The following is a 23,858-nucleotide window of genomic DNA, read 5'->3' as shown; positions in this document are numbered from 1 at the left end:
AAGACAATATAGTAAAAAATGTTGCATACTCATGCACATGTTAGGTACATTTTAAATTTCGAAAGTGAAATGAATTTTATTTGATGGTAATTTTTTATTATATTTTTAGTAAATTTTGGAAAATTGTGAACCATACAAATTGTGGTTCACAAACTCTATTTATATTTTGGAGTAATATAAAGCTATAATTTAAAATAGAGTATGGTAGATAAATTCAAACTGTAAAAAATTGTGAACCATACAAGTTAAGAAATAAATTAAATTTCAAGAATTAGAAAAATATATATTTATACCTTAAAAATAAATAATAAGTAAAGATATTAAGCAAATTGATAAGTTATTTATAAGTATAAATAACACATAATTATAAGTCTGCACAAAACTAGAAAATAAGTTACAATTATAGTGTAAAAAGTTTGAAGGGTGTGACTTTATGTTTATATAAAATAGTATTTTTAACTATAATAAGTCAAATCTTAAATAATACATACGATGTAACTAAAATTTTGATATATAGTAACTAAACTTTTGATAAATAATGAATTAAAGGAATATTTAAATATAAAAAATTAAGTAAATTTTAAATTTTAAATTAGCATTGTTTGTTTTGAAATAAGCAAGAACATAAATATCAAAATATAAGAAAAAACAATAAGATACAATAGGAAAAATGTAAAGATGGGGGAGTAGGGGTGTGGGGATAATATTTTGAACTAATTTTGAGAATCTAACGTAGTAATTAAATAATATATATATTGCTATCTATAAATTTTAAATTGAAAATATGTGACTAATAGAATAATTTTAAATATATATATATATATGTAAATAAAATTAATATATCTATTTCATATTAATCAAAAGTCCAATAATTAAGTACATTAAACCAAGTGATAATCTATTAAAAATTAATATTAACAAGTTAATAAATTTAAATAGTGAACAACATGATAAATAAAATATGAAATATAAAAGTTTATAATATTTTATTATTTATTATCACTATATGTGTATAACTTTGGCTATTGAATCATGGGGAAAGAGCGGGGAGGGGGATATTTTATTGAGAAATAATATGATAATTGAATTTTGTTTATTTATTTTACTAAGGCATAATATGATCAAACATTACAATTCAAAAAAATTAGAAATAATATTTTTATCCGAGTATCGCGCGGATGCATATACTAGTATAATAATAAAACATAGATTAAAGGTTAAATATTGTTCCTATGACTTGCGAAATTGTCCAAAAACGCTCATTTACTGGTTTGGTTCACAAGTTATTTTATGTATGTTTGTATTCATTGGTATTTGCTTAATGTAAGATATATATTTGATTGAAGTTAATACAATTTGGAAGATTGTAAATATTCTTCTATAGGAGTTTTATTAAAACAAGAATTGTGTTATTGTTATAAATGTATTTACATTATAGTGAATGTCTATCAAGATTTACTTTGATATCTATTAGGATTTGAAGCATCCGTCTTTTACTCAGACTAGGAGTAAATTTTCCCTATAAATAGAGGGATTTTGTTCATTGTATTTACAATCTTATGATCTCTCATCCCTTAAGTGAAGAAATAAGAATTAATTTCTCTACTCTTCTTCTTGTTCTTTATTATTTTATAACACGTTATCAGCATGAGACTCGGCCAAACAAGGTGAGATTATAAATCTGAAGGATTTCAAGGTTAGTAATTCTTTATGTTATCTTTCTTTTGCTACTATTAATATAATTATTATTGGATTTGAGGAAAAATAATTGGTTTGGAACCATTTATATTTTAAATTTATTCCTCAAAAACAATATTATCAAAAAGGATGATAATATATTGGGTTCAAGTCCCATCGATTCGTGCCTAAGACGTCTTTATATGGATAAGATGTTGAGTTTAAATCTTAATACACCATATTGATGATATTATGATGGTTAAGGCAAAATAATGAGTGTTTAATGAAAAGTCATGAAATTCGACTCATTGAATATGCTCCATTCCATGAAGTGAATGTGGTAACAATATATGATAAGTCTGAAATATGACAACTTACTTCATTCTTGAGGTATATTTGGTAGCATTGCATAATATGTCTGAAAGAAGACAAGTGATTAAATACACGAATATACGTGTAGAGGGACAATATGATAATGATCATCAAAAGTGACGATATTTTCACACGCTTATATAATTATAAGATATACTAGAGAAGAATTCTCTACATCATATGTCTGCCTCGATTTGCTTCTGAAGTATCAAAATCTTGAAAGAGGTTATAAGCTATCATAATTTGATAGGCTTAAGGCACGATTATATTCAATTCCTGGGGAATAAGAAACTTATTAATGCAAACGTGAACTTGATTGTGATTGTATCACAACTCACCTCCGAAAGAGGTTGAATAATTTTGAAATCTACTTCTGAAGTAGTAAATCTAAAATTTATTCATATAATAGTAAATCTGAAATTTACAAAAGCAAAAACACATATCATGGTAAACTTGGAGTTTACTAGATTAAAAGTTCATAAGTTGACATGAACGATTGTGATACCCCGAAGATGTGCATACTGAGTATTGAACATATATTGAAGAATTAGAAAATTCTTCATGAACTTTAATGTTGTTTATTCTCATGATAAGTTGGTTGGACCAACTAATTTTGGGATTGGATCCCTCAAAATCTAAAAAGAATAAAAGGTGAATAAGGGCCCGTTCACCTATCATGTGATATGTTGAAAAGATGCATCAATAAGATGATCACATGTACATTCATGGTCAACCTACGTTTGACATTCATAAAGTTACTTGTTCAATATAAATTGAGCATAATTTTCAGATTGTGCAATCAAGAAAGTTATCTTGATGATGATGGTTTGGCATTGAATGCCTTTGATAAATAGCTAAACCATCGCTAGTGAGAATAAAGTTTCATGTGTTGGTTTGAAATATGATATGTTGCATACAATAACACTTGTATGCATTAGACCAATAAATTATGATTATTTCTTCTCTCTCAATTGGTTCAAGGTCGGGAACCAATTATTTCATCTAATAATTTTGATGTGTGGTATACAATTAATGAATATACCATAATGCACAAAGATGGATTCCTCAAAGAAGTAGAGGATGTATGTTAGTTTTCCTAACATAAGGGGGAGATTATAAGCGCTATGAAATATGTTAGGAATTATCACCATATCCTCATCCAAAAGATAATTCAAGTCAAATGCCGAAAGCATCTCATATTAAGCGCAAGTGCTCTTATTTTGTGTTCCTAAAGGACAGAGTCTATGCATGTGTGAAGCGTGGTAGACTAATCGGTTCCAAATGAAATAGTCCTTGAAAAATAAGGAGCACATAATCATAATAAAAAGACAATAAACTCTTGAAGAGGCTACGACATAACACTTCATGAAACCTTATGTAAGGTTCATGTGCCTAAAAATAATGAAGTGATGAGATCTCAAAATATTATGTCGCATTGTGAACCGATACGAAATGATATATCATCAATATATTTGACACAATATTGACGCAATATTGTGAAAGATTACGAGGATCTAAATTCTACGTTTATTTAAGCATGCTGACGTAGAAATATTTATCAAGTGACATGAAAGGATGCATCTTGGTAAGTATAAAACTTATTTGATTTGCAGTCCAGATATTTAAAGATGTCACTCATGAAATGTTGAATATTGTCACTTGACAAACTTATGTGAAAACTTTTAAGGATTCAAACTGCTTAAAGCATATAAAAGTTTCTAGGAAACTTATTTATAATCCTTATATTGTATAAGCTTATTGCTTGAACATCATTAGAGCTCTTGGAGAGTTTTCAAAGCAATAGATTATTTGCTAAAATTCTAAATATATCGAATTGGATTGATTATGAAGTACCATTACTTAGTGCAATTGATGCACTCATGTACCTTGCAAATACTACAAGGCCTATAGCTTTTTGAGTCAATTTGTTAGCAAGGTATATTTCTGCTCCTACTATGAGACATCAAAATGGGATAAAACTCATGAGCTTGTTTTATTCTAAAGATTGCAATTCCGATCTTATTGGTCATGCTGATGTTGGGTACTTATCTGACCCGCATAAAGCTCGGTCTCAAATAGACTATGTGTTCATATGTGGTGGTACTACCATATCTTGGAGATATACAAAGCAGTTTATCGTAGCCACTTCATCTAATCATGATGAGATAATAGCTATTCATGAAGAAAGCCGAGAATGTGTATAGTTGAGGTCCATGATACATCTCATTCAAGAAAAATGTGGTGTAAAATATGACAATCTACCTACAATTTTATACAGAGATAATTCAGGATACATAACACATCTTAAGGGAGGATTCATAAATGGAGATAGCACGAAACACATTTTGCCAAAGCTTTTCTACATACATGAGCTACAAAAGAATGATGTTATTAATGTGCAACAGATTCGTTCAACTGACAATATGATTGATTTATTCACCAAATCTTCTTCGATTGTAACTTTCAAGAAGATGCTGCACAAGATCGGGATGCAAAAGTTCAAGGATGTTCTCATTAGGGGGAGACAATATGCGTTGTACTTTTTTTCCCTTTCAAGGTTTTGTCCTACCGGATTTTCCTTGTAAGGTTTTTAACGAGGCAGTTTATATGCGTATTGTTAGAGGTGTGTACTCTTTTTCCTTCACTATATTTTTTTCCCACTGGATTTTTTCTAGTAAGGTTTTAACGAGTCACATTATCTATCTAGACACTCAAGGGGGAGTGTTATAAATGTATTTACATTATAGTGAATGTCTATCAAGATCTACTTTGATATCTATTAGGATTTGAAGCATTCATCTTTTACTCAGACTAGGAGTAAATTTTCCCAATAAATAGAGGGTTTTATTCATTGTATTTACAATCTTATGATCTCTCATCCCTTAAGAAAAGAAATAAGAATTACTCTCTTTATTCTCTCTACTCTTCTTCTTGTTCTTTATTATTTTATAACAGTTATAAATATATTATCATATATAGTGAATGTTTATTTATGGAAAAGTTAGAAACCTCAAAGTTAGTTTTTCCCTATAAATAAAGGGGTTTTCCTTCATTGTAATTCACCCAAGAGGATCTCTCAAGAAAAATAAAAAAGTCATCTCTCTCCATTCTTCTTGTTCTTTGTTTTATATTTCATAACACATTATTAGCACGAGACTCTACCAAACAAGATGAGATTATAAATTTAAAGGTAATTTCAAGGTTAGTAATTCCTCATGTTGTCTTTCTTTTATTACTAATAATATAATTATTGCTGGATTTGAGAAAAAATAATTGATTTGGAACCATTTAAGTTTTAAATTTATTCCTCAAGAACAATATTATCAAAAGGGATGATAATATGTTAGGTTTAAGTCCCATCAATTTTTGCCTAAGACGTTTTTATATGGGTAAGACGTTGAGTTTGAATTTCAATGCACCATATTGATGATATTATGATGGCTAAGGCAAAATAATGTGTTTTTAATAAAAAGTAATGAAATATGTCCCATTGAATATGCTCCATTCTATGAAGTAAATGTGGTAGCAATATATGAGAAGTCTGAAATATGACAACTTACTTCATTCTTGAAGTGTATATGATAGCAGTGCATAATATGTCTGAAAGATGACGAGTGATTAAATGCACGAATATACACGTGGAGGGACAATATGATAATGATTATCAAAAGTGATCATATTTTCACACGCGTATTATGATCATAAGATATGCGAAAGAAAATTTTCTAGATCATATGTATGTCTCTATTTGCTTCTGAAGTAACAATATCATAAAAGAGGTTATAAGCTATCAATTTGATAGGCTTTAGACACGATTATATTTCATTCATGGGAATTAGAATTTCAATTGTTATAAGCATAGATTCATTCCCTGGGTGAATATGATGATATTTAGTGAAGCTTATCAACAAATGTGAACTTGATTGTGATGGCTTCACAACTCAACTCCGAATAAGGCAGAATAATCGAGAAGAGTTATTTTGTAATCTACTTCTAAAGTAGTAAATCTAAAATTTATTCATGTAATAGTGAATTCGAAATTTACTAAAGTAAAAAGGTACATGTTATGGTAAACTTGAAGTTTGCTAGAATAAAAGTTCATAAGTTGACATGAACGATTATGACATCCCGAAGATATGCATATTGAGTATTGGACATGTAATTAAGAATTAAAAAATTCTTCAAGAATTATTCATGTTGATTGTTCTCATGATAAGTTGGTTGGACCAACTAATTATTGGATTGGATCCCTCAAAATCTGAAAAATATAAAAGGTGAATAAGGGTCCATTCACCTTTCATGTGATATGTTGAAAAGATGCATCAATAAGATAATCACATGTACATTTATTGTCAACCTGTAGTTTGATATTTATAAAGTTGCTTGCTAAACAAAATTGAGTAAAGAACATAACTTTCAGATTGTGCAATCAACACAATTCATCTTGATAAAAATGGTTTGGCATTAAATGCCTTCAATAAATAGCTAAATCATTGCTGATGAAAACAAAACTTCATTTGTTGGTCTGAAATATGATATGTTGCATACACTTGTATGCGTTAGACCAATAAATTATGATTATTTCTTCTCTCTCAATTGGTTCAGGGTCATGAACCAACTATTCCATCTAATAGTTGATGTGTGGTATACGATTAATGAATATATCATGATGCACAAAGATGGATTCCTCAAATAAAATGGAGGATGTATGCGAGTTTTCCTAACATAAGGGGGAAATTATAAACAGCTATGAATATATTAGGAATTATCATCAGATCCTCATTCAAAAGATAATTGAAGTCAAATGCGGAAAACATCTCATATTTAAGCTGCAAGTGCTCCTATTTTATGTCTCAAAAGGACAAAGTCTATGCATGCGTGAAGCGTGATAGACCAATAGGTTCTAAATAAAATAATCCTTGAAAAGTATAAGGAGCAAATAATCATAATAAGAAGGCAATATGCTTTTGAAGATCCTACGACATAACACTCCATGAAACCTACGAGAGGTTCAGGTACCTGAAAATAATAAAGTGATGAGATCTCAAAATGTTATGTCGCATTGTGAACCGATACGAAATGATATATCATCAATATCTTAGATAAAATATTGGCACAATATTATGAAAGATTACGAGGATCCGAATTCTACGTTTATTTAAGCATGTTGACGTAGAAACATTTATCAAATGACATTACAAGATGCATCTTAGTAAGTGAAAACTTATTTGATTTGCACTCCACACACTTGAAGATGTCACATATGAAAATGTTGAATATTGTCATTTGACAAAATATATCTTACAAATACTACAAGGCCTGTTATAGCCTTTTCAGTTAATTTGTTAGCAAGGTATAGTTCTTCTCCTACTAAGAGACATCGAAATGGGATCAACATGATCTTATTTTATTCTAAAAATTGTAGTTCCGATCTTGTTGATTATACTTATGCTAGTTATTTATTTAACCCACATAAATCTCGGTCTCAAATATGCAATGTGTTCACATGTAGGGATACTGTCATATCTTGGAGATATACAAAGTATCTATCTAGCCGCTTCATCAAACCATGCTGAGATAATCGCTATTCATGAAGCAAGTCGAGAATATGTATGATTGAGGTCCATGATACATCTCATTCGCGAAAAATATGGTTTGAAATGTGATAAAGTACCCATGAATTTTTTATGAGTATAATGCAACATGCACAACATAACTTAAGGAAGGACTCAAGGAGATAGAACGAAGCACATTTCGCCAAAGCTTTTCTATACACATGAGATATAATAATGGTGATATTAACATGCAACATATTCGTTCAAGTTACAATTTGGTTGATTTATTCAACAATTGCAACTTTTAAGAAGATGATGCACAAAATCGGGATGCAAATTTTCAAGGATGTTCTCATTAGGGGGAGTTAATATGCAATGTATTGTTAGAGATGTCTACTCTTTTTCCTTCACTAAATTTTTTTTCCACTGGGTTTTTTCTAGTAAGATTTTAACGATGCACATTATCTATCAATTAGACATTCAAGGGGGAGTGTTATAAATATATTACCATATATAGTGAATGTCTAATTTACCATATATAGTGAATGTTTATTTATGAAAAAGTTAGAAACCCCAAAGTTAGTTTTTCCCTATAAATAAAACGGTTTTCCTTTATTGTAATTCATCCAAGAGGATCCCTCAAGAAAAATAACGAAGTCTTGTCTCTTCTCTCTCCATTCTCTTGTTCCTTGTTTTATATTTCATAACAAATTGTTTTAATTAACCTCGATATAGGAATCCTTCACTCATTATTAAGAAAGTTACTTTTTCATACTCAATAATTATCTACAAAGTAATATTTTTGATCTTTCAAACTGATCTAACCAAGATCAAATAAGTATCTCACATTACATAAATTTTCATGAATATAAGAAACATTAAATAATTAGTGAACCAAACAGGTGGAAAATTATTGGACATCAAGGACATAGATAATTTTGATTTTATCTTTGTTTATTATTATCTCATAACGATTCTGCTAATATAGTGGACACCTAAGGACTAATCCGTAGCAATTTTATAACAGCGATTAATCCTAACTTTAAACGGAGAGCAAAAGTAAACTATTTCAGAGATTAGAAGGATAATTTTGAACATTTTCCTTTTAATAATCAAATAGTTGTATATTTAAATAAAATAAATAACATAAATCCCAATCTTATTAGAAGTATTTACATTCTCTCCCATTTTTTAAATTATTTTACTCTCTCTCCCGAATCATATACATAAAACAGCCGACATATACATAGTAACTTATGTATATGCGATTTTTTGGGTTTCTTTAAAAAATGGAAATAATGGATGCCCCTGCTATTAAGGATGTAATTAACGCACCAAATTAAATAAGTGAATTACTGTATCCCTTAAATTATGTAATAGCTACTGAAATTTAAATTTTGAAAACAACAAATACATAAAAATCAAATCAAAAGAAAATATAAATCAAAAATAATTTCAACACTGATTATTCATCTTTTTGAAAAAAAAAATTAATTGAGTTCGCATATTATTGGGAGTATTAATGGGTGTTTGGTGGATGTCCAAAAATTGTCAAATATTTGGATTCTTAAAGGAAGTGCGAATTTTGTTTGGTTCTTGAAACTGTAAAAACAGTGAGATAGCTTGATTACAAATACTATTTCGAGTCGGAGATTTGAAAATATTTTAACACTTCTGATCTTTCAAACTGATCTAACCAAGATCAAATAAGTATCTCACATTACATAAATTTTCATGAATATAAGAAACATTAAATAATTAGTGAACCAAACAGGTGGAAAATTTTTGGACACCAAGGACATAGATAATTTTGATCTTATCTTTGTTTATTATGATCTCATAACGATTCTGCTGATATAGTGGACACCTAAGGACTAATCCATAGCAATTTTATAACAGCGATTAATCCTAACTTTAAACGGAGAGCAAAAGTAACTATTTCAGAGATCAGAAGGATAATTTTGAATATTTTCCTTTTAATAATTAAGTAGTTGTATATTTAAATAAAATAAATAATATAAATTTCAATCTTATTAGAAGTATTTCACTCTCTCCCACTTTTTAAATTATTTTACTCTCTCTCCTGAATCATATACATAAAACAGCCGACATATACATAGTAACTTATGTATATGCGAATTTTTGGGTTTCTTTAAAATAATAACGGATTCCCCTGCTATTAAGGACGTAATTAACACAACTAATTAAATAAGTGAATTACCGCATCCCTTAAATTTTGTAACAACTACTGAAATTTAAATTTTGAAAACAACAAATACATAAAAAGCAAATCAAACGAAAATATAAATCAAAAATAATTTCAACACTAATTATTCATCTTTTTGAAAAAAAATAATTGAGATCGAATATTGCTGGGTGTATTAATGGGTGTTTGGTGGATGTCCGAAAATTGTCAAATATTTGAATTCTTAGAGAAAGTGTGAATTTTGTTTGATCCTCGAAACTGTAAAAATAGTGAGATAGCTTCATTACAAATACTATTTTGAGTCGGAGATTTGAAAAAATTTTAACACTTAACGGGGTGAAGGCTTCATCAACCTACATATAGTAAATTTATGAATCTAGTAGAAGGTATATCGTTGACCTCGAAAGTGACTCGTGCAACTATGAAAGGTTTCAAATAGACCAGATACCTTGTGTTCACGCTATTGGTGTCTTGAAGTGTAAACATGTAAAATATTTTGGACTGTACTGCTCAAATTACTACAAATCGAGCACTTTGGTGAAGACATATGAACTTTCAATTATTCCAATGACAGATAAGAAGGATTGAAATGTTCCTAACAATGTAGATGAGAAAGAAATTCTGCCTCTAATTTATAAAAGGCTGCCAAGAAGACCTAAGAAAGGGAAAAAGAATAAATCAAGCGAAACATTTCCATCAAAAGTTCAAATCGTTGTGGACGGTTGGGACATAAGGGACACAATAGACCTTCCTGTAAAAAATTTTCAAAGGAGAACTAACTTATTGTTTTCCTATACTCTTGATGATTAATCACTCAAATAACATTTTCTACTTTTATGTTTTTATTTGTTGAACAATTTGAGTTGGATGATGATAATTTAAAATAAATATCAGTTTTCTTCATTTTCTAGCTATGTTTGATGTATTTATACTTATTGTTTGTCTTGTATATTTGATAGCTGCGTTAATAAATTTTTTTGCATTTTCAGGTCTAAATAATTTATTATTGCTACTGGTGTTAATATGTGTTTATAGACATAACTCGTATGCAATTGTGGTTTCTGATGGGTAGTTTATACAATAGTTATGAATTTTACATTTCTTAATCATAAACGTATGAAATTATGAATTTATAAGTATACGTTAATTACAACCAACTATTAGCAGTTAATGTTCCTTATAAAATCTATGTATATGTAAATATATATTATAATTAACTGCAAACATACACTAATTTATAGTTTATATGTTTCTTTGATTAACGATGAATGTATTCTTTTGTCTATGATAATATGTACATTAAATTTGTTTCATGAAATCGTTGAATGCATTATGTTAACGTTAGTTATTAAAAAATGTGTATATATAGACATAATTACTATTTATATGAAAAACATATATATTATATTTTTTCATTACATCATGTTTTTTATACATTATGTTAACATTCTTTATAAAATTTGTGTAAATGTTGTTGATATTTCTATGTATATGAAAAAAAATATACATAGAGAGTAGATATTAGGCATAACTTCAATGTAATTGATATTTTCATGTATGTGCTAAATATCCCAAGGTAGATATGCTAACAAATATATGTTACGTCTATGTATTTGTTTAAATCTACACTAATATTGTATATATGTAGACATATAAACTGTTAAATTCCCACAAGGTGGCTATACTTATGATTATATGTTATCACTATGTATTGTATAAAATATACACTGATTTTTGATAAGCTATTGTACATGTTACGCATATGTTACCGCCCTGTATGCCTATATACATTACTACTGTTCTTTTACGATTTTCGTTGATTGAATAGATATTATTATGTAGCCACATTTCCAGTATATTTGCTTACGATTATATGATACGACTATGTTTAAGACTGAATAAACATTAAAATTTAGATTCAATAAGCTAATAAAATATAGTGATATAATCAAAAATATAATACATGCAAAATCAGTCAGTACATTCAAAAAATATAACTCGTTGTGTTTTAAAAACTTTGTACATTCAAAACCAATACATTAGTTTACTCATCCAACCCATCAAAAATCCACAGAAAAGAAAACAATCATCACCATAAACATCTTCGAGATTATTCAATGCTAACTATTTCAGATTCATGAGGTGGAGGAGGGGGAGGGGGCATATTTTTTCCTTGGTCTTGGATGATCGTCATTGTCCCTAATATAATATTTCTTTGCCTTCTGAAAATCGTACTTTTGAAGGAGTGACGGATATTGCATACGATGGTATTCAAATTCAAACCACCTGAAGGCACATCAATTCCTTTTGTAGATATTCTGCATACTTAACAACAAAAATTCCACATCCCCTGTATGTATACAATCTTGTATTTCAGACCCTGTATTGAATGAAAAATAATATCATAAAATTAGAGTATATTGTCAGTTAATAACTGTTATGTTGTACATGAACCATAAATTTCAGAACAGGTCAAGTACATAAAAATACTTATGTATATGTCTAGCAAATACATAGCTATTGTTTGTATGCTGACGTACATAAACCAAAGAATTCATAAGTGAATACATACATAGCAATACTTATATATATATGTCTAGCACATATATAGTTATTGTTTGTATGTGGATGTGCACTAACTACATATTTCATAACAAGTAAAATACATAGATAGACTTATGTATCTGTATAGCACATACATAGTTATTACTTGTGTGTGCATGTACAGTAACTATAAATTTCTAACAAACAAACTACATAGATAGATGTTTGCCACATACATAAGTGTTGCTTGTATGTGGATGTACAGAGCAAACTACATAGCAGTATTTATGTATATGTCTATCATATACAAAGGTATTGCTTGTATGCGAAATAACATTCTAGTACAAAGAGAAATCACATAACTAACACTTATTACTTATGTACTAGAGGAGCATGGCCCGTGTCAGCACGGATCCAATATTAAGATATTTATTTATCTTTTTAATCTTGATATATTTAAATAAATTTTTTTAATAAAAGGATTGCATATGTTTTCTAGGATTCATCCGTAATCTAGCATGAGTTCAACATATGTTATTTTAATACGTATTTAGATAATTTAAGTTGTTAACTATTTTAATTTATAATATTTTTTATGTAATTTTTAAATAAATATGAGTTGCTTTTTTTGTCCAAATTATTGTGGCATTGATAGTCAATTATATTTTAAAAATAATTTAAGTTTTTAATTATTGTGATTTATAATACTTTTCTTCTATTCCAATTTCAGTGACACTAATATAATTTCAAGAGTCGATCAAATATTTTATATCTTTTAAATTTTTTAAGTTGTTAATTATTGTGATTTCTAGTATTTTTCATGTAATTTTTTGAAATATATAACATATTAAATTATTTTTAGATATTTTAAGTCGTTAACAATTGTAATTTATAATACTTTTTATGTAATTTTTGAATAATATATGCTACTCTCCTTGTCCAAAATTTTGTGACGACAGCCAATTATATATTTTAAATAATATAAATTTTTTATCATTGTGATTTATAATATTTTTTCTATCTCAACTTATGTGGCACAATGCTTAAATGACCATAATAATTAATTAGGGGTGATATAGTAAAATCACGACTGAAGCAACTGAAGTAGAAATCAGTCAATTTTAAATTTTTTTGTTAATTATTGCTATTTACAGTACTTTTTATTTCATTTTCAAATAATATATGTTGCTTTATATTTTCTTCAATCCCGTCTCAATTTATGTGGCACTAATATAATTTTGATAGTCAATCAAATATTTTATGTTGACATATCATTTTATTATTCTTATTTTTCTAATACATAAATGATTTATAATCAGGAGTGATATAGTAAAATTATCGTTCAAAAGACGAAAATTTAATTTAAAACATTAAGAGTTAATTTCATATTTTATGTCTATTTTATTTTTCATTAAATATTATTTATTTTCTTAATATCTAGATGACTCATAATAATTAATTAAAAGCGATTAATTATGTTATTACTATAAAAATTAATATAATTTTATCATATCCAAAAGTAATCATCGATAATTCATCGGAATAATATATTAATTAAATACAGGATGCTATATTTGCATATGCAAAATATGATATCATTAAACATTATTGGATAGTGCATTATATATATCTTTCATAATAATAAAATTTTTCTATATATTTTTCTTTATTTATTTTTAACTTGATACATATTGACCCAACACAAATTCTAAGAAAATATTCATTAGAAATTTATTTTATTTTATTAAATTTCTTAATTTTGTAATTTAAAAATTTAAAGTTAAGTTTAAATATTAGTATTTCTATATAAAGAAAAAGTAATTTTAAAATTTAAATTTACTAAAATAAATAAATAAATAAAAATATTATTTTTTATATAAAGTCAATTAAAATGATAAAATTGATTTACTTTAAATATTTAGTTGCAATTAATTAAGATAATTTCTTATTTTGTCATGATTTATGTTGCACCGATAAAATTTTGAAAGTTAGATAGAACTTTTATCTATTTTTAAAAAAGTATTTTAACTTGTTAATTATTGTGATTTATAATATTTTTTACGTAATTATCAAATAATATATTTAGTCCTTGTGTCCCAATTTATGTGGCTTCGGTACAATTTTGAGAGTCAGCTAAAAATTTTATATATCTTTTAAATATTTTAAGTTGTTAATTATTATGATTTGCAGTACTTTTTCTTTTATCTCAATTTATGTGGCATTTCTAAAATAATGAGAGTCAATAAATTTTTTATATGTCTTTTAAATATTTTAAGTTATTAATTATTGTGATTTATGGTAACAAATTAGTTTTGAACATGATAGCCAATTAAATAAATAAAAAAAATTAACTTCCAATATGTAGTGATAGTTAATTAATATAAATTAATAGAATATATTAAATATTTAATGATGAAACAATGGAATTATTATATATTGGGGCATGGTATATAATTAAGTGGGAGTAGAGGGTTTTTTGGGTAAGAGTCAATAAAATTTCTATATGTATTTTAAATATTTTAAGTTATTAATTATTGTGATTTGTGGCAACAAATTAATTTTGAACATGACAAATAATTAAATAAATAAATAAAATTTACTTTCAATATGTAGTTATAATTAATTAATAAAAATTAATAAAATATATTAAATATTTAAATCATTATAATAAAATAATAAAATTATTATATAATGGGGCATGATATGTAATTTTGTGGAAGTAATTGGGTTTTTTGGTAATTGGAAGAGGTGGTTTTAATAGAATATATTAAATATTTAAATCATTATGATGAAACAATGGAATTATTATATATTGGGGCATGGTATGTAATTAAGTGAGAGTAGAGGGTTTTTTTGGTAAGAGTCAATAAAATTTCTATATGTCTTTTAAATATTTTAAGTTATTAATTATTGTGATTTGTGGCAAAAAATTAATTTTGAACATGATAGACAATATAATAAATAAAAAAATTTTGCTTCCAATATGTAGTTATAGTTAATTAATATAAATTAATAAAATATATTAAATATTTAAATCATTATGATAAAATAATAAAATTGTTATATATTGGGGCATGGTATGTAATTATGTGGAAGTAATTGGGTTTTTTGGTAATTGGAAGAGGTGGTTTTAATAGAATATATTAAATATTTAAGTCATTCTGATAAAACAATGAAATTATTATATATTGGGGCATGGTATGTAATTAAGTGGGAGTAGAAGAATTTTTTGATAAGAGTTAATAAAATTTCTATATGTCTTTTAAATGTTTTAAGTTATTAATTATTGTGATTTGTGGCAACAAATTAATTTTGAAATGATAGACAATTAAATAAATAAAAAAAATTACTTTCAATATGTAGTTATAGTTAATTAATATAAATTAATAAAATATATTAAATATTTAAATTATTATGTTAAAATAATAAAATTATTATATATTGGGCCATGATGTGTAATTATGTGGAATTAATTGGGTTTTTTTGGTAATTGAAAAAGGTGGTTTTAATAGAATATATTAAATATTGAAATCATTATGATGAAACAATAGAATTATTATATATTGGGACATGATATGTAATTAAGTGAGAGTAGAGAGGTTTTTTGGTAAGAGTCAATAAAATTTTTATATGTCTTTTAAATATTTTAAATTATTAATTATTGTGATTTGTGGCAACAAATTAATTTTGAACATGATAGACAATTAAATAAATAAATTATTTTACTTCCAATATGTAGTTATAGTTAATTAATATAAATTAATAGAATATATTAAATATTTAAACTAGTATGATGAAATAATGGAATTATTATATATTGGAACATGGTATATAATTAAGTGGAAGTAATTGAGTCTTTTCATAATTGGATGAGACCACCTCTTCTATATAATAGAAATATGTGAATCACATACATAAGTACTGCTTGTATAAGTGTTGTTAGCTACTCAACAACCTCAAATTAAAACATGAAAACTACCACAATCTACTGCAAAAATTAACAGTCATAACCAAAAATTAAAATTACAAAAAGCTCACATTAACAATAAAAACACTATACCTAGTACAATTACAAATCACAATAAAAAATGAAAAATAAAAAAAACTTTGATAAACGTCGCCTTGAAGTATCATTTTTTTAATTTTCTTGACGATTCTCCGATTTGGTTTTTGAACTTCGTTCAACAACTTTCTTGATCTTCTTCATCTTAATGGGATCGTTACGATGTTTTGATTTGTTTTCAACAAAATTAGGATCTTCGTAGTCAAATTCTCCAGGAACGAACCCAGTAACTCGATTTGTTGGTTCGTTATGATCCAATTAAGTAAATCCTAAATTAAAAGACGGAGAATTATTTATTTAATAAAAAAAAGGTAGAAAATAGATTACATGCAATAACTATTTCAATGGAATCTATGAATTGGTAAAGTAGAAAACCAAAATATAACTCCAAAATTAAGAAAAAACTACAGAATGAACATCATTCAACACCTTATTCATCCCGAAAAATTTAATTTGTAGCCTTCATATAATAAAAAGTCGGAGTTAGCAAAGGCGGACCCACGTGGTGCCTAGGGTGCACGTGCACCCGGCTTTTTAAAATAATTGTATATATGTGTATATATATCCTATTAAAGTGTTAATATATTTAATTGTGCACCCTCAATAATAAAATTTGTGTGGGTGCATTGGTTTGGAACTCAAACGATGACGCTCTTCTGGCCCGACGTTGCGTGTTTGATTCCTGATAGAGTCGCTCGATTTTTTTATTCTACTTCTCCTTTATATACATTTAAACGCCACCAGCTAGGCAACCACCTCATCTGACCCCACCCATCCTTAATTAATACTCCATCCATCCCATTTTATGTGTCATCATTTGACTGGGCACGGAGTTTAAGAAATAAGGGAAGACTTGGTGAAGTTTACCAAATTATCCTTTATCAAAAAATGTGTCAATATCTTTTTTTTTTTTAATTAAGTGGGACCAATAAGGGTAAAAGGGTAATTGTGCCTTTAAAAAGTTGTCAAATAAGGAAAGACGACACTTATTTTGGGATGGGTTAAAAAGAAAATGATGACACATAATTTGAGACGGAGGGAGTACTATATACTAAAAAAGGACTTTCCCCAATCCCAAGCCCCATATCCCCCCCCCCCCCATTTCAATTTCAAACCTGCATTTCTCCAAATCCCCTAAATTCCAAACTCCATACGACGAGAAAGGAGCAATTTTTCATTTGATGCTAATAAGTACACATTTCTTCCTTTATTTTTATTTTTTTTTATTCAAGTTTGGGTAATGTTAATTGCTTTTAATATTTACTTGTTGCTTGAAAGTTAGTGTGTAAAATTTATTTATTTCTTTTTTCTTGCTTCTATTTAAGTTCATGGGATTTGATTAAAAATAAATAAAGTAGTTGGTGTTGATAGAAAAAAATTATATAGTTGATAATCGATATGACTATATTAAAGATAATGGTGCACTCCCTATATTCAAATTTCGAGTTCGCCTTTGGGAGTTAGTTAAAAAAAAAAGTTTACTAACCTCCGATCTTAAAATTTCATAAATTTTAATGTAGATTTTGCTAAAATTAATTTTCAACGTATAAAAGTAGGAGTCAAATACAAATGAAAATTTTAAAAAAGAAATCGCTATTAATAGCTTTTTGATTGTAGTCGTGTTTCAGGGAGAACAAATCGTTAAAAAAATTTGATAAAGTTATGTATGTGAACTTTTAAAGAGAGAATTGAAAAAGAGAGAATTGAAAAAATGGAATTTCAGTAATAAATTTTAAAAGTTGGGATATTGTGTAATTAGTGAAAGTTAAGTTGTTTTATGTAATTTTTAGTAATAATAATGTAGATAAACGGGCCCTAAAACTAATTTTGTTTTTAGTAAGACAATAATTATAGCAAACCCCACCAAACAGTCCCTCTCCCACCCTCCCCACAAAAGTCCAAAATCTCTCATGCCGTTTCAGTTTAATACGTTACAAATTCATCATTCCCTTTCCTCTACATAAGTGCAACGCCTGTCATAACTCAATATAGTTCCGTGTGCCAATCTGAGCCATCCACGGTGAGACCTCCGTATACGTGTCATGATCTGAAAATGCCAAGCTTTTTCCACATGAATGATACACCAAATAAATAATTTTGAATTACTGCCTCCTCCATTTTTTATTAATTGATTATTTTTTATAATATATTACAAAAATTATAAATAAAAAAATTATTTTATGAATGTATCTTTAAAAAAAAATTAAAAACTTTTATAAATATATGCTAACATTTTGAAACGAATTAATTATAAAATAATATAATTTTTAAAATAATTTTTAATTTATTAATTAAATAAAATTATAATATAGTTACTTTTAGTAAGATAATTAATTAATATAAAATAGAGAATAAAATTTATGAATTAACTTATTATTTCATCAATAGATGAGATAAAATAATCTCCAAGTTATATCAAATAAGATATATTAAAATTCAACTTGAAGTAAAATTTATAAAGAATTTGATAGCTAATATAAATTTATTTGAATAAAATTAATATCATTTACTAAATGTGATATAATTTTATCTAAACTTAATTCATCTTTATCCTAAGTACACCTAATTATTTTGATGTGGCATATAAAATCCGAGTCAGCACGACTCATCTTCTTTACTACATCCACCCTATATAAGATTCTCAAAACCCACCTCCTCATTTCTAATATAATGAATTATTGAATTTTGATATACACGTTAAAAGAAAAAAATATTAAAGGTATAAATTTAATATAATTTTTTATTTTTATATTTAGAAAAAAAAATTAATCTTATAATATTTTTTAAAAAATTAATTAATTAATAAATTTAAAATAAAATTTAATAATTTATTTATTTTAAAATATCAATAAATATTTCAATAATTCACTTGCTCCAAAATACAGGCAGTACATAATAACTTCATAAAAAAACAAAAGTGAGAGGAAAATAGAAAAGAGAGAAAAAGAGGGAAGAAATGAAAAATCATTCACAAATATAGGCCAACTTTTTCTCTCATTCGGTGTTCGGCGGCTGTAGTGACACTCGTTCTACTCTTGTTCAACTGCCCCAACAACTCTAAAGAAGAAAAAGGTATCAAAATTTGGCAAATCGTGAGGGTGATAACAGTAGTTAACGGATTATGCGGGATTTGTATTAATTGGTTTTTGGTGTGTGAACGGAAAAGGTAAAGTAGGTGTAGCTGAATTATGAATTATCTCAACTTAGATTTCTTTGAAAAGCATTAATTAATTTCTGTGATTCAGGATTTAAGCATTTAAAGCATTCTGATCTAGACACGCAAAGCTAGTAATTTTTAAGGCTCTGAGAATTGACCAGAAAATGACAGGAAGTATAATTAGATTGTGAAGAGATATTGTTTAGAGCAGAGAAAAGTAGCTGTTTTGGTTGTGGTTGATAGATATGCCTTTTCCGATGAAGGTTCAGCCTATTGATTCTTCAACATACAGAGAATCATCAATCACAAATGATACAGTAAAGCCGCAGCCTTTGTTGAAATCACGGCTCAAAAGGTTCTTTGATCGACCTTTTCCTAGTGTTTTACGGATTTCGTCGGCGGCTGAGCAACCCGTTGCCGGTGGCAGTTGTAGTGATGGAGCAGCTGTTGAGTTTGAGCCGAGTACGGTTTGTTTGGACAAATTGGTTCAGAATTTCATCGAAGAGAACAATGATAAGCCGCCATCTGCTGCTAGATTTGGCCGTAAATACAATTGCTTCAATGGTAACAACAAAGATAGCTCCGATGATGAGTTCGATTTCTCAGACTCAGTAACCAACTCTTCGATTGGAGATTCTTCCGACACACTCAAGGTAATAAAACACGTGAATATAGAAAAGTATTCCAGAATTGCAGTTTATTCGTAATTAATCTCATTTTGTCTGTATTTTTGTTGAAGTTCAGAGCTTAATTCCCTGTGCAAGTGTCACCGAGAGGAATCTGCTAGCTGATACTTCAAAAGTCATTGAAAAGAACAAATTTTGCAAGCGTAAGGACGATTTGAGAAAGGTTGTCACTGGTGAACTTTTAGCTCTTGGCTATAAAGCTTCTATATGCAAATCCAAGTGGGAAAAAGCTTCCTCTATTCCTGCAGGTACACGCTTCGGTCTCCTCTTGTGAGTTTTTGCTCTGTTCAATTTTTGGTAAATCTAGTGCTGAGAATAACGTGCTTCTTTCTCAATTTATTTGATATATTCAGGTGAATATGAGTATATTGATGTGACTCTGAAAGGAGAAAGAGTGATTCTCGACGTAGATTTCAGATCTGAGTTTGAAATAGCGCGATCGACGGGAAGGTACAAAGCAATTCTGCAATTGCTCCCGTTTATCTTCGTCGGCAAAGCCGACCGACTTCTGCAGATAGTGTCGATCGTCTCTGAAGCAGCTCGACAAAGCTTGAAGAAGAAAGGCATGCACATCGCTCCATGGCGCAAGCCGGAGTATATGAAAGCCAAATGGCTCAGTCCCTATACAAATGTCACATCTGCTCCACGCGCCACCGTACCGGAGGAAGCTGACGCCGCCGCTTCTGACGGCAAGGAAGCGGCGTCGGAAAATGAATTCGGCGAGTTGGACTTGATTTTTGCTGTAAAACCGCCGACGTTAGACCCTGATCTTACAATTTTAGCTCCGCCGGAGAAAAATTCCGGCGAGGACGAGAAGCCACCGCAGAATCAGGTGATGATGACGTGGCACCCTCCGGCAGTGAAGCCAAAGAGTTGTTGCGATGGAAGAACTAAAGTTGTCGTCACTGGATTGGCTTCCCTTCTCAGGGAAAAACCCTGAAAGATTTTTATTATTTTTACATTTTATTATCTATTTTTGGTTAGCACAAATATAAATGTATGAAGCTATATAATCGGAAACTTTAGATAAACGGAAACCGTTTTTTCCATTTTCCGTTTCTGTTCTTCCTTCCTGTTAGTTTTTCTTCTTTTTTAAGGATTTGCAAGGGATTGTGAAGACAGTCCAGAACGAACCTTTGCTGTAATGAGATGTAAAGAATAAAGAATTATAAATTATAGTATCATTATTCAGTTTTTGTTGGATAATAAATTTCAATTTTTTTTTATATCTTTTAATATTCTTAGCAATTAAATAACATTACATAATAAGTAAAATCATTTATAAAGAATTATAAATTATAGTATCATTATTCAGTTTTTGTTGGATAATAAATTTCAATGTTTTTATATATTTTAATATTCTGAGCAATTAAATAACATTACATAGTAAGTAAAATCATTTTGAGATGCATATCCAAATGTTCCTGTGGAGGGAACAATCTGTATTTTCATTTTTTTTTTTTCTGTAAAAGAGGCTTCAAATATGTGGAGTAGTCGTCGTATATTCATTGAAGATTGAGGATAAGGTGGGAGCTCTCGTGCCGGTCTCGGACGCCGTAAAAAAAATGCATACACGAAAAAAGAAAAGAATAGGGTTTACTGGAATAACGTGACTCTCATATTGTTTATTCAAACAAAATGGTATTCCGTCGTCTGGCATCGTTTCAGTTAATACGGTATTAAGAAAATTTAGGGTTTAAAACATGTTATTAGATATTTATATTTATGTGAATAATGTATTCATGTTATTAGATATTTATATTTATGTGAATAATGTATTTATGTGACTGTAAATTAGTTTTTAAAAATAAAAAAGCATATTTTAAAATTTAATTGTCTGAATTATAATGAGGACATTATATGTCAAATATAAAATAAAATAGGATGAAAGAGTATCTTTTATATTTATTTTAAAATAATTTAATTTAAAATTTTATTTTTAATAACATAATTTATAATATCATAAAACAATTTAATATTTACTTTACATTATAAAATTTTAACCTTTTTCTTAAAATTTCATGCCTAATCAAAACGGATTTGGCCCCTCTCCCTTACACCTTCTCTCCATTTCCTCAAGTACATAATTGAATGAATGACACGTGTCGTATTTAATTATTAAATATCTAAATTAGTTTAATTTAATTAATATCTTAATCATAATTAGAAGAATAGAGATTTTGAAAAAATACTCTAATTATGATTAAAAAAAATTGTTTCTCCACGAATTTTGGAACCCATAAACATTATTAATAATTTTATTTTATAATTTTTTTTTTAATCTCCAAATCACTGCATCAGTGATTCCCAGGTATCAAAAACATTATTTAACATCAACATTAAATTTTCACAGAAAAGAAAATTGAAATTTGTAGGACTTCTCTTCCTATTTTTATGTTATAGAGTCATTAATTAATAAAATTCTCTTTGTTTGGTTTCTTATCTCTTCTTTCTTTCTGAGCATTGCTAAATATGTCTAACAATTGCAAGAATATTTTACTGAAGATGATGACAAAATTAATCATTTCTTGAGGCAATACAGCAAAGCACCTTCATTCGGGCTGGATTATAGAATTAGTTTGCTCATTTGAATATTATTATATTGGAATCATATGTTTATGGACTTAGTAATTTAAATTTTTGTATAAAAATAGATAAATTTATAAAGATATATAAATATTACCCCGTGAGCATTTTTTTGAATTGAAAATGAAGATTCACTAATGTTGAATGAAAGAATTGATTAGTAAAAAGAAAATGACCCTCATTTGTTTTTTTTTACTTTTGAAAAAGCTTGAGTTTTAGGGGGATGTAAGTGTAATTTTACTAGTGTTAATGTTCAATTTTAATCTCTGAATGTAAAATAAAATTAATGATATTAGTTGATATCAAAAATGTGTGGGGAGATGATTTTTTCTTATTAAAATTAAAGTATTTTTTCAAAATATATTCTTCTAACTATGATTAAGATACCAATTAAATTAAATTAATTTAAATTTTTAATAATTAAATATAACACATGTCATTCATCTAATTATATACTTGAAAAAACAAAGAGAAGGTGTAATAGAGAGGAGCCAAATCCAATCAAAACTGTGTCGTAAATTGAAGCGGGAGTTTAACTTTTAACTGTTTTTCTTTTGAGCTCAAACGTGATAAATTTCCTTTTGTTGATTTCCGTTTTCATTTTCGATTTTACTTTATCCTTATCCTTATATGAACATGAATAAGTGGGTGAGCAAATTGAATCTACCTTTTCTTTATCCTTTTTTCTTTTCTGGAAAAGCTGGAACTCCTTTTTCTGTGTGAGCTTTACTCTTCTTTTCCTCGTCAGCTTTTTAACTTTAATTTAGAATGAGCGTAAAAATTACAAATAATTTGGAGTAATAAAAAGGTAAAATGTTCTATTGTACCCCTGTGTCAATTTTGTAAGTTGGACACTTCTATTTATATGTTTAACATTTGGATCCTTAACCCATCAAAAAGCAACATTTCGCACCCTTTGACCATTGACCTTGCCTATGTGACAAGGTCATGATGACTAGGATAAAGAGAGTGTAACCACTCGCTTAGGAGTACGAGTGAGATCAATTTTTGA

The 23,858-nt window shown here is 27.8% G+C and overlaps 1 protein-coding gene across 2 annotated transcripts; it reads left to right on the top strand.

The window, feature by feature from the left end:
- The first annotated feature begins 19,076 nt into the window (after positions 1-19,076).
- On the top strand, positions 19,077-21,486 carry LOC107873146. 2 transcript variants are annotated; one of them, XM_016719884.2, is made up of 4 exons: positions 19,299-19,583; positions 19,663-20,227; positions 20,319-20,508; positions 20,614-21,486. In XM_016719884.2, exons 2-4 carry the CDS (start codon positions 19,820-19,822, stop codon positions 21,198-21,200), a joined length of 1,185 nt encoding a protein of 394 aa, XP_016575370.1. In that variant the 5' UTR covers positions 19,299-19,583; positions 19,663-19,819; the 3' UTR covers positions 21,201-21,486. The 2 variants fall into 2 exon arrangements, with proteins under 2 accessions (XP_016575369.1, XP_016575370.1); XM_016719883.2 differs by having other exon boundaries at positions 19,077-20,227.
- Positions 21,487-23,858: the final 2,372 nt, after the last annotated feature.

Source organism: Capsicum annuum, chromosome 6 (genome assembly GCF_002878395.1).
Source record: "Capsicum annuum cultivar UCD-10X-F1 chromosome 6, UCD10Xv1.1, whole genome shotgun sequence".
Classification (NCBI taxonomy): Eukaryota; Viridiplantae; Streptophyta; class Magnoliopsida; order Solanales; family Solanaceae; genus Capsicum; species Capsicum annuum.
The sequence above is the reverse complement of the archived record's forward strand: the minus strand, read 5'-3'. Positions and strand labels throughout refer to the sequence as shown.